The 12468-nt window shown below is 44.6% G+C and overlaps 1 protein-coding gene across 1 annotated transcript in view; it reads right to left on the bottom strand.

Moving 5' to 3' along the window:
- Positions 1-12468, bottom strand: part of vap (RAS p21 protein activator vap) — a 157054-nt gene that overhangs the window by 52871 nt on the left and 91715 nt on the right. Inside the window, exons 8-9 of the mRNA XM_068379143.1 lie at positions 4932-5038; positions 4433-4582 (exon numbers count right to left, since the gene is read on the bottom strand). Of these exons, the coding sequence (XP_068235244.1) occupies positions 4433-4582; positions 4932-5038 (257 nt within the window). The remainder of the gene's footprint in view (positions 1-4432; positions 4583-4931; positions 5039-12468) is intronic.

Genomic DNA, 12468 nt, shown 5'->3' with positions numbered 1-12468 from the left:
CCATCTTCATCTTGCAGTGCTGTCGAGGAGATGAGCACCCCAACCCTCCTTGGATGCGTCCGTGAACAGAGCATCTCCGGAGGGTCGGCTGCAAAGGGCATCCCCTTAAGGGTGTTCGATCTGTCGTGCCACCACTCTAGGACTTCCTTCGTCTCCGGGAACATCGGGACCACCTTGTGCGGGGAGTCTCTCTGGTTCCAGGTCTCCTTCAGGTTCCATTGTACTCCCCTGAGTTTGAGTCTCCCCTGTGGGACTAGCTTCTCTAACGACACGAGGTAGCCTATCAGTCTCTGCCAGTCCCTGGCTCTCCTGGGCGGATCCGACAGGAAGGGCCATAGGATCTGGTCCAAGTGGTCCAGTCTCTCCGCGGAAGGGAAGGCTCTCGCCAACCGGGAGTCTAGGACAATCCCGAGGTAGGTCATCCTGGGGGAGGGTATCAGTTGGGACTTCTCCAGGTTGATGATGATACCCAGGATGTTGCAGAACTGCAGGAGCTTTGCACCTTGCTCCCTCAGTACTTCCCCTGAGGCTGAAAGCAATAACCAGTCGTCCAGGTACCGAATCAGGCGGATACCCTGTTCGTGTGCGTGTGCCCAGGCTGAGACTGTTGCGAAGACCCTCGTGAAGACCTGAGGGGCTGTGGACAGACCGAAGCAGAGGGTCTTGAACTGCAACGTTTGGGTACCCCACTTTACCCTTAGGTACTTCCTGCTGGAGAGGTGAACAGGGATCTGAAAGTATGCATCCTTGAGGTCTATGGACATCATGAAGTCTCCCTCCCTCAAGGCCGCTAGGCTCGACTTCGGAGTGTCCATCTTGAAGTCGGTCTTGCACACGAACCTGTTGAGGGCTGAGAGGTCTATGACTGGTCTCCAGCCCCCTGTCGCTTTCTCCACCAGGAAGAGTCTGCTGTAGAACCCTGGACCTGCATTCTTGACTGGTTCTATTGCCCCTTTCGCCAGCATCGCAGAGACCTCTTCTTGTAGGGCCGTCCTTCTCAAGGGGTCTTTCGGTGCCAACCATTCCGCCTGCAGATCTGGTATCAGAGGTGGGGGGTCCGCCAGGAAGGGCAACCTGTACCCTTCTTTCAGAACTGTTACGGTCCACGGATCTTATCCGTGGTCTCGCCATGCTTGCCAAGAATGTTTGAGGCATCCCGCCACCTGAGGCTTCGGCAAGAGTAGGGGGCCTCTCTCCCTATCTCTTCCGAGAGCGCGGCCTGAACGACCTCTTCTGGCGGTCGAATAGGAAGGCCTGAAGGCTGACTGCGCAGCCGGCGTTCCTCTACGGGAGGGCTGCGAAGGTTGCTGCCAGGACGTAATAGGGGCGTCTCTCCTGGGCTGGTTAGGTGAGACGCGAGGAGGGAGAGTGACGTCGGAGGGTGTCCTTCTATGGGCAGGTCTTCTCGCTGGAGGGGGTGTGGGTTCTCCCGCATCCTTTAGCTTCCTAACCCTCTCTACCGTCTCCTCCATTGCCTTCAGGGGGAACACTGAGTCGTCCCACAGTGGCAGGCTCCTCAGGGACCTCACTTCTCTGTCAGGGAGCCTCCTGACGAGCTTGTTGGGCAGCGTCCCTCTTCCACAGTATTCAATTGGCGGCCTGTGCGATGGATTGGTAGGAGAGGAACTTCAGGGCCTTACCTCCCGAGCTAATCAGCTCCTTCAGCAAGGCCTGATTCTCCGGGATTGCGAGGTCGTGGAGGCCCAACAATCCAGCCACGATGACACGTGCACCAGGTCCTTGGCCAGCTCCTCCATCATGGACGTTTCCGCAGGGGAGAAACAAACCGGGGCAGTGGTAGCCCTCTACTCTGCCGCTCCTTGTCCCAAGATGGCGACTGCTGGCTCCACCATACAGGGAACCGCGCGGTGTCCTTCAGGAAGGTAGAACCGGCTCTGTGTCTTCAGGCCCTGGAGAAGTTTGGAGGCACTCTGGCTCTTGGGAGCTTCCGCGTGGTTGGCCACGATCTTGTCAACGTGAGGGAGGGCTAGCGAGGACCTCTGTTGCACAGGTGCATCCACCAGCCTGCTGAGGCTCGAGAACCAGACTTCGTCAGTAGAGGGCTCAGGTTCGTCCAGCCTGTGGTGACACCTAATGAGGCCTATCACCCTCCTGTAGGCCGAAACTTCCGCTGCCGAACCTTCTACACCGTCCTCTACATTCTCCGTCGGGCGCTCCAGTGCTCATGATGGAGGACCTCCAACGGGGAGAGCCGGGAGGGGAGGAGGCATCTTCCTGGAGTGGTCCAGTCTCTGCGGTTCAGGGTGTAGGACGGGCATCGCCGCAAGGACGGAGGCCTACGTCCTGGATTTTTCTCTTCTTCCGGCGGACCAGGGGTCTGCGGGCTTGCCCATCGAGGAAAGGAGTGTCTCTCGTCCCAGACGATTCGTCGTAGATTTTGAGGCCGGGACGCGGCTGCCAGACCGAAGGGGCGACTCTCTCCGCTGGGCGGATGGAGTCGGAAACTTCGCTGACTTATGCCTGTCCCTTGGGGCCTGAAGAGACGACTCCCTCCGTCGATCATATCTGCTACTGGAGACAAATCCTACTGGTGAGCGGGACCTAGGGAGCCATCCCGAGGTGCTCGGGACTGCTGAAGCCCCCAGGAGTTGGCTACGGGGGATGGCGACCCGCACCCCTTCTTCCTCCGGCGAGTCGCTTCTCCTATACTTCCTCCTGGGGGATCTAGAGCGCCTACCCACGTGGCGGGATCTGGAACGGGAACGTCAGCGAGACCGTCTCCTGCGAGTCCTATCTCGCCGTCTCCTATGGTCCCTCGGGGCTCCGTCTTCCGATGAGTAGGAGCAGGCCTCGACCGAGGAGCCCGAAGACATGTAGGACCTCCCTGAAGGGCCTGAGTCGCGCCTAGTTGCTGGTGGGTCCACATGGTGTCCGGTCGGCGACGAAGGCTCCAGGAAGACGGACGGGAACGTAGCTGAAGGGGCTGGAGGGGAGCGAGGGAGCTCCTCGCTGGGGAACCAGGTCTCAAACTCCTCTACCATCCTCAGGGGAGATCTGAAGGGCGTCTTCAGAGGCATCCACGCGAGGGGGTCTGACGGCGGCGAGTCTTCCTTCTCGGCGGCACCCTCGGCTGCTGACACACCTGAAAACCTGCCCAAGAGGCGGGAGAAGAGGCTACAGCAGTTTAACCCCACATAGGATCGTCCGACGAGACGGGCCCTGCTGTCACCAGGGCTCCGTCCCCCGAACACACTCCCGTCCCTCCCTCAGGCCCCCAACTTGCCTGGATCAGAGACACAATCCCACTGTCAGGTAAATCAGACTCCTGGGGAAGGGCCACAGGCCTCTTCCCCGCAATAGACTTACCTCGACCCCTACACTGGGTAGGGGAAGGCGGCAGAGAGAGACTGTCCGAAGAAACGCCGGGCGAAGCAAGAGGTGAAGAGACGCTCGGTTTCCTAGGTCAACGTCTAGAGGTCTTCTTCTTCTTGGTGCCGTAGTGCACCCACTGCACCTCATTCCAGGACTCGCACTCCGGACACGTGGTTGTAGGGGAACACACACTGCCCCTACATGAAGAACACAAGGAGTGTGGGTCAACTTCAGGCTTAGAGAGGAAGGCGCCACACGATTTACCGGCCATAGGCCCAGGGCAACGACGGGCATGTTCCATAACGCACTAGTAAGACACCGCGAGACACAGGAACACAGAGGGAAAAGGATAAGGAAGAGCACAAAGGGACCACGTGGGAACCGCATGAGACACAAAGAGAGTCGAGAGCACAAAGGGACCACGTGGGAACCGCGTGAGACACAAAGAGAGTCGGGAACACAAAAGGATCGCACTGGGTAAGAGAGAGCGTCGGGATGTTATCCGCGACGCGACCAGAAACTTACAGGAGATCGAGACCTGAGCAAGTATGCTCTCTGACCCCGGGTCATCTCTGGGCGTGTATCACTCCGCCAGAGGTTACCCCGCATAGAAAACGCGAGTAAGGAAAAACTACACAAAATTCTGGTCGGTTGGGAGGAGATCCCAGATACTCCTAAGAAAGTAGTTCGAGGTAAGTACTCTGTGTTGGAACACACTAAAGTGATCTTTCATATCTAATTATTGAAAGTTTTTATGCACGAAAAACACTTTTAAGATTTTGCAGTTATGCAAAATAAACTCATTAAGTATTAGGTACACTGATATATATCTCTATACCTTGAATCACTCCAACCACTTGAAAATTTCATTGTAAATCAAAATACAGCACGATTCCTCATGCACAGAATACTTGCTACGGCCAAAGTCGCCTGCTGCACAATTTCTTGTTATTTACAACACACTGAGCTATTATTGTTCTGTGGAGAGTAACCTTTCGCTGCACAATAACTATGTTTGAGAATGTATGAATAAGAGAAGGATAGCAGTACAAAAAAAAAAAAAAAAAATCATACAAAAAATTTAAGTCTGAAAACATACCTGAGAGTCAGAGCACAAATAAGTGACGGTGGCCAAACAAGGAAGTTCCCTCTCCACCAGCTGGAAGCAATTAGGACGCTCAAAAAAACTGTCATGAACTTGGTAAAGATAGGAACAGTTCAAGTCGATCACTCCACGAGGTTTAGTGCGCTGCAAAATAAGGTGAAAGCAAATGACTACACTGGCCTAAGTAACAGAAATATATTTTTCCACGCACAATAACCTAAACTTAAAATAAAATCAATTGTATTCAATATTATTCTTATTACTCAATTCTAAGTAAGAAAATAGTTTTATACTGTACTGTATATTTCCAGAATCTGAAGAATGCAAAACCTTGAAAATGATGAGACAGCTACTATAGCCTATACATCAACAGGATGTAATTATTATATTCTTATTTTACTAAAACATATTACCCAAAATACCATAGAAACTACAAAAATAACTTATATCAATTCAAATTAATAGTCTATAAAAAGTTCTACAAAATACTGACCTTAGGGTTATCATAATAATAAAGAATGTCGGTGAGGACAAAGTACAAGCATTTCCACTTCTTGTTTTTCTTACTCTTTTTATATAGCCATCCTTGTTTCTGAATACCTGAAATAAATAAGGTCAATTGAATCACTTATTATATATCACTCTGAAGGCATAAAAAAGTTTTAAACAATCCATACAACATGCATCCCAGTAATAGCTTATAAAAGCTATCATCAGCATCCCCATAACATTTTACAGAGGCTCTTCCCTTTACAGGATTAGACTTGAAACGAGTTTTCACTATTCTCTTCTATCCTGTGCTCTGTCTTCCTAAACTCCCACCAGGGATAGGTTTTCTTAACACACTTTTCCAAATTTTCCTGTGGTTTCCTACAAACCTTTGTCTGATATATTCACATATGCTGTTCTATGAACTATGCCTCATCATATATTTAAACCATCACAAACGTTGAGTTCTCAACCTTTTCCCCCTTCTAGACAACACCATTCTCAACCAACTCAATCACAATATGATCTTACAAAAATAACCCAGCCATGAATCTTAGGACATTCTAAGGTCACATCTTATAAATATCGCTTCCATAATTGTTGTTAGTGCATGTTTCTTCTAATTGCTGAATACGGTGCAGGCCTAACAAAAATCTTTTCTCCTACTAATGGACATTTTTATCTACCATTAGTCCCTCAATCTCTCTACAAATATTTTTTTCTCTTCTAAGACCTAAAAATGTCTGTCCACATACTTCAGCAGACTTTTATGTACCTTCTTACAGTAATTTAAAATGGTTATAGAAAACAATGCAGAGTCCAATTACGATAGTGCAAAAACAAACTGGAATAAAATACATAGATATTAACAGCTCTTAAAGGACCTGTAGGATGTTCTTCCAACATGGTCAACTATCAAAGTCTACCTTATAAACATTTGAAAATGGAACTATTTCTATGAAACTCCCCTGATGATCATATTACATACATACATAGGCTATACCAAGGCATTTCCCCCAATTTTGGGGGGTAGCCGACATCAAACAAATGAAACAAAAAAGGGGACCTCTCCTCTCTACGTTCCTCCCAGCCTGACAAGGGACTCAACCGAGTTCGGCTGGTACTGATAGGGGTGCCAAAGCCCACCCTCCCCCGTTATCCACCACAGATGAAGCTTCATAATGCTAAATCCCCTATTGCTTTTCCTAAAAACTGTGTCAATGGCTACCTCAAAAGATAGATTGCCCGTTCTCTGCTCCTGCAAAATGACTGCCTCCAATAACTATCACGCCATCTGGTGGTTGATGGCAGTTCATTTAGTGGATGACACAACCATTTACCTCATAACTGATATCTAATAAGACATCCTTATTTCACCTCGCGATACAAATCAAAATTTCGGCAGTTAATAAAAAAAAATGAAAAAAAGTAAACCATGTAATTCATATTCATTCTGACATTGTGTGAAATAAACCTCTTTAGGGCACAGTGTTGTGTTTATGTGTATAGAGCAATGATGTTCACTCACATTCCCTTTTCTTTTTAAGTTATGGCAGCGATTAGTTGACTGTTTTGATTTGGAACTAGGGTAAAACAAGCAAAGACTGAAAACACTAGGCTAACTTCTCTTTCAAAATGGTGGTTTTCTTTCTTTTGTGCATTATCTTTGCTAATTCCACAACCTCTCTGTCTTTTCGGACAAATTGAGTTCTGTGGTAATGAGTGATTGTCCATCTTTTCTTATACTGTACCTCTATCATAGCAAAAATATTTAATAAAAGATTATTTTGATATAACTCCAGAAAGCTAATGTTCATGTTTTGATTTGCAATGAACTCAGTTAAATTGAAATTTCAACCTTCTGTATTTTTCACAGCTACAATATGAGCTAACCTATGTTACATGAGGTAAGTCTATACTTCTTTTTGTTCTTAGTTATCTCAAAATATTCATTAAGATGACTTATTTTCCTAGTTTTCTTGAATTTTTTTTTTTTCAAATTACTAGATTTTTTTTCTGATCACAAGAAACATTTCCCATTTAGATTAGCGAGAGTAAACTAAAGAAAATATTTGATTCCCTTTTAATATATTCTATAGAACAATCAACGATATAACCCCATTCAGGAAATAAAATTTCGTTGGAAAGAATTAAAGAGAAATTTATTGAAATTACCTCATTAGCTGTTGATCTTAATTTGATTTGTTTAGAGCTGAATAACTAAACAAGGTGATTACAACTTATTCTCTGAAATGATTAAATCAATATATTCTAGATATTAATCTAGTTACCCTATATTGTATTCTTAAAGACGATTTAGTTTAGATATTTCATCTTAATCTGCATGTTTCAACAGGTAAATTAACAAGTGAGCAAGATGGAGTTAATTTTTTATTGAGTTTCCATACTTATAAGAATGGCCGTATACTGTATTGTTCAGAGAATATTTCAGCTTTCCAGTTTCCTCAATCCCAGTAACAAGATTTAAGCATGAAATATCATACCACTCATATGTAGTAGGTTGGCCAGGGCACCAGTCACCCTTTGAGATACTACCGCTAGAGTTATGGGTCCCTTCCCTCGCCCTACTTTGGATCCTTATCTCTGGTTACGGCTCATTTTGTCTTTGCCTACTCATACACCGAATGGCCTGGTCTATTCTTTCCATATTCTCCTCTGTCATACACCTGACAACAATGACATTACCCTACGAAGTACTTCCTAGCAGAAGAATGGTAGTTCTACCAGTGAGTGAAAGCAGGAACATCAGCAAGTCTGGATGTCACCCTCTGTGGCACTCGGAAGCCGTCAAGGTAATCTGAAACCGAAATTGCCAACAGACTGTTGAGTAATCAGTAAACCAGGTGAGGGAAAGGCTAGGGTACCTAGAGGTAACTGGTGTGTTGGAAGGTGACCCAGTAATCAGCAAACCAGGTGAGGGAAAGGCTAAGGTACCTAGAGGTAACTGGTGTGTTGGAAGGTGACCCAGTAATCAGCAAACCAGGTGAGGGAAAGGCTAAGGTACCTAGAGGTAACTGGTGTGTTGGAAGGTGACCCAGTAATCAGCAAACCAGGTGAGGGAAAGGCTAGGGTACCTAGAGGTAACTGGTGTGTTGGAAGGTGACCCAGTAATCAGCAAACCAGGTGAGGGAAAGGCTAAGGTACCTAGAGGTAACTGGTGTGTTGGAAGGTGACCCAGTAATCAGCAAACCAGGTGAGGGAAAGGCTAAGGTACCTAGAGGTAACTGGTGTGTTGGAAGGTGACCCAGTAATCAGGAAACCAGGTGAGGATAAGGCTAAGGTACCTAGAGGTAACTGGTGTGTTGGAAGGTGACCCAGTAATCAGGAAACCAGGTGAGGGAAAGGCTAAGGTACCTAGAGGTAACTGGTGTGTTGGAAGGTGACCCAGTAATCAGGAAACCAGGTGAGGGAAAGGCTAAGGTACCTAGAGGTAACTGGTGTGTTGGAAGGTGACCCAGTAATCAGTAAACCAGGTAAGGGAAAAGCTAAGGTACCTACAGATAACTGGTGTGTTGGAAGCTGACCCAATAATCAGTAAACCAGGTACAGGAAAGACTAAGGTACCTATAGATATATGGGGTTGGAAGGTGACCCAGTAATCAGTAAACCAGGCACAGGAAAGGCTAAGGCACCTATAGATAAATGGTGTGTTGGAAGGTGACCCAGTAATCAGAAAACTAGTTAAGGGAAAGACTAAGGTACCTAGAGGTAACTGGTGTGTTGGAAGGTGACCCAGTAATCAGAAAACTAGTTAAGGGAAAGACTAAGGTACCTAGAGGTAACTGGTGTGTTGGAAGGTGACCCAGTAATCAGAAAACTAGTTAAGGGAAAGACTAAGGTACCTAGAGGTATCTGCTGTGTTGGAGGGCGACCCGAATGCTGCTTACATCACTTGAACTGGAAACCAGCTTACTTGAAGATGTTCTAGAAATAGATCAATTGGAGGGTCAACAGATCCTTCAATGGCGATAGCCAAAGTATAAGAAGGCACATTGCACTACAGAATAAGAGTCCCTGATCCTACTACATTTCCCCAGTGATTGAGTGTGTCAAGTAGAGAATATTCCTCTTATTGGATTGGATCTTGTGTACAGCTCTATTATATTCCTGGCTGCCCAGATGTGTACTTAGATTCCCCCATTGTAAAGGGTCTGTAAAACAGTACCTCTTCGCTTGTAGATTTAAGTCTTGAAGGTATCGTCGTTATTCTTTAATGCTAACGGGTGACATATCAAACCCTGTTGGGAAAGATAGCAATATCATTGCTTGGACTTCCAGTAGGCTGGAAAGCATGGATTTTACTTCTGTGAACTCCTTCTCCAAGGTGTTCATGTATGCCAGGTGTGCCCCACTCTCGTTGGATTCATCCATGAACAGCTAGAATCCTGGAATTCCCTTGTAGTGAATGGCGTCATTCAAACACCAGGCCTGAGCATAAGGTTTCTGATTCTACTGAAGGCAAACAGTGAAACTTCCAACAATCTTGGAGCAATTGCTGGTGTAGAGTGAGTGTCCATTTTTTCTGCCAGGCAAGGTGTGTGTAAGGAGACATTGCACGTGAAGATGTATAAGGCTTGACGTAACATATGTGCATGCTTACAGCTATTCTCTGAAGATCTTGAGAGTGAAGGTACTCATGCACGAGGAGAACGTTCACAAAGGGATCTTACGCATACAGAGGTGCATGAATGTGAAGAAAATAAATCATCCAGGAAGGGGAAAGGAAGGATGGTGCGCTTCCATCCCGACCAGCAATATGTATGCTCGGCTTTTACGAGAGTTGTGAAAACCAATATTTCTTCCTGCTAAGGGACAACTCTAGGCACTCACTTCTCCCAACATGAGACAGAGCATAAGTAAAAGGTATAAAAACAACCCCACTGGGTACCCAAATGACTCCCTAGTGATGTGTGCACAGATGTTCCTTCCTACAATGGGACAACTCCCGGGCCTTACTCAAGAAGAGAGATCCCTGGGACACGCACTATCTCTTCCAAGGGAATAGAAATGGTAGGAGTTCCGAGACTTTCGATGACGTCTTCTTCAGAAGTATTAGCGAAGACTCGGCGAAGATGAGGCAGGGGAGAATGGGGAGCTGGAAGTTGGTTCTCCAGTCATGCAGGCTTATGACAACACACTCACATGGAAGACATCACAACAGCACCTCCAGCTGAAACATTTTTAGCGTCTTCTGAGATCCGCAGACACTGAAGCAAAGAAGAAGGGCAGTGCCCATTTCCTTTATACTCGGCAGCAGAGTAACTTTTTCCAGCGGAGCTTCAATAGCATAACCAACTTTCTTTGGTTTACGTTGACATCATCTTTGTGCAACAATACAAACAAGAGATAGAGATAGACATGGTGCTCGACAAGAAAAAGTATGCTAGATATTGGTGGGTAGCACAATCAACAAATCGCTATCAGGAAAAACTGCATACCTTTGGATTCTTCTATTAATATCCATGAAACAAGACTGTCTGCAAGACCATTTCTTAAATCTGAGAGAAAAACAAAAGAATAAAACAGCCTGATGAGGACCCTGCCAGCTACTTCTACAATCTTGATAAAGGTTTAAACAGACATTCCAGCTTCGCTGAAAGTTATACTCCTCTTAAAAGTTGAATAGTTTGTATTGTGTAGAAACAAACAGGATTTCTCTTTGCATCATCGGTGAGTCTTGCCAAATATACACACCCTATTCCTAGAGGACAACAACTAAAGAAAAAATCTGATAGATGGTTGGCAGCAGAGTGTATACAGACCTCTGGTTTCATGGATACTACTGTATGATAACATAAATTTTCAAATGACTACTATGGACATTAATCTCTGATTTTATATTTTATGGTACATTTTTCCTTGGATACATGCAAATGCCATTTTCTTTTCTGATCTTTTTTCTTTACAAGATGTACTAATTCTTAAGAAATTTAATTAGTATAATTGATTTCAAATAGTTTCACTTGTTTCAGTTCACAGTGAACTGTATCTAAGAACGAAAAGACTTCATTGAATTACTCTTCTTCACTGGAAGGTCATTACAGTACCTGTATCAACAATGTGATTACATTATTTTCATTTGCTGTAGATAGAACATTTCGGAGTGAATTTTATGAAGCAAGAATTATCCTCAGGTACTGAATTTCTGGAATAGTTTTCTTGTACTTTCTATTGCATCTATAAAATCTATACTTTTTTAAATATATTGTATCATCTTTTTAAATACAATTTTCTTGTCAACTGAAAAGTTAATAATGTATTTTTTCTATTCAAGCATTTCACCTAAAGTTCGTACTAAGCTGTCCTTCACTTAGGTGATGCATAGACTTCATATTTAATGTAGCGACTGCTTGGGACTATCATCATAGTGAATAACCAAAAATATAAGTGACAGTAATATGATAAATTCGTAGGTAATTTGTATTTTTCCTAACAATACAAACCATAGCTATTTACTTTCTGCGTAGCTAAAATGACGAGCCATTAAAATTTAGGGAGGGTTAACTACCCACACCGCTCCCACTCACACACCGGTGATTTAGCTCACTTTGCTTGGAGGTAGGACTTCAAGGGGATAGGGCTGGCGGGCAAGTTTGTATAAATAGCTAAGGTTTGTAACGTTAGAAAAAATACATATTATCTACAAATTTGTCGTTTGTTCCGTAACTGGAAGCTTCATCTGTGATGGATAACGGGGGAGGGTGGGCTGTGGCACCCTAGCAGTACCAGCCGAACTTGGTCGAGTCCCTAGTCATGCTGGGAGGAACGTAGAGAGGAAAGGTCCCCTTTTTTCATTTGCTTGATGTCGGGTACCCCCCCAAAATTGGGGGAGTTCCTTGGTATATGTATGTATAAAGATCAGTATTCATATTTACTTTGTCCTTCCCCCTTTCATTTGTAATCTCCCTCAATTCTTTAAAGATAACTCCGGCATAACTATTGCAACCTAAGAACTGAAATTTACATACATACATACATATACCATGGCACTTCCCCCAATTTTGGGGGGTAGCTGACATCAACAAAGAAACAAAAACAAAAAGGGGACCTCCACTCTCTACGTTCCTCCCAGATATCATAGATTAGAATAAAGTAATAGATAGCTTTTTTCTTATTATTTTTAATCTTTTTACAAATATTTTTCAATCTTTAAAAAATCTTGGATTGATTTCTTGGAAAAATAAATCAGAAATTTTTTGGGGGGACAAAATGACAAAAAGCTCTCTATAGATTAGGAGACAATTTATTTAGCTTTCATTTGCTCTTCGTTTCATTGATAGGCAAATTTGTTGCGCCTGAGTTTCCATTTGAAGGTCAATAAGTATAGTTTTGAGAAATAGGACTCTCAAAAGTTTTAGGATAACACTGTTTGCTTGTCTATTTCATTTGCTTGTTGTTACACGTATATATTTTAAGGGCTTTATACCAAACTTGATATGTTATCATATGTGTGTTATCTGTGATTATAATTTTACAGTATGTATATTGCCTTACATTTTATATACTCAGGCTCCTGGTCC

The sequence above is a fragment of the Palaemon carinicauda genome, chromosome 8 (assembly GCF_036898095.1).
Source record: "Palaemon carinicauda isolate YSFRI2023 chromosome 8, ASM3689809v2, whole genome shotgun sequence".
Lineage (NCBI taxonomy): Eukaryota > Metazoa > Arthropoda > Malacostraca > Decapoda > Palaemonidae > Palaemon > Palaemon carinicauda.
The sequence above is the reverse complement of the archived record's forward strand: the minus strand, read 5'-3'. Positions and strand labels throughout refer to the sequence as shown.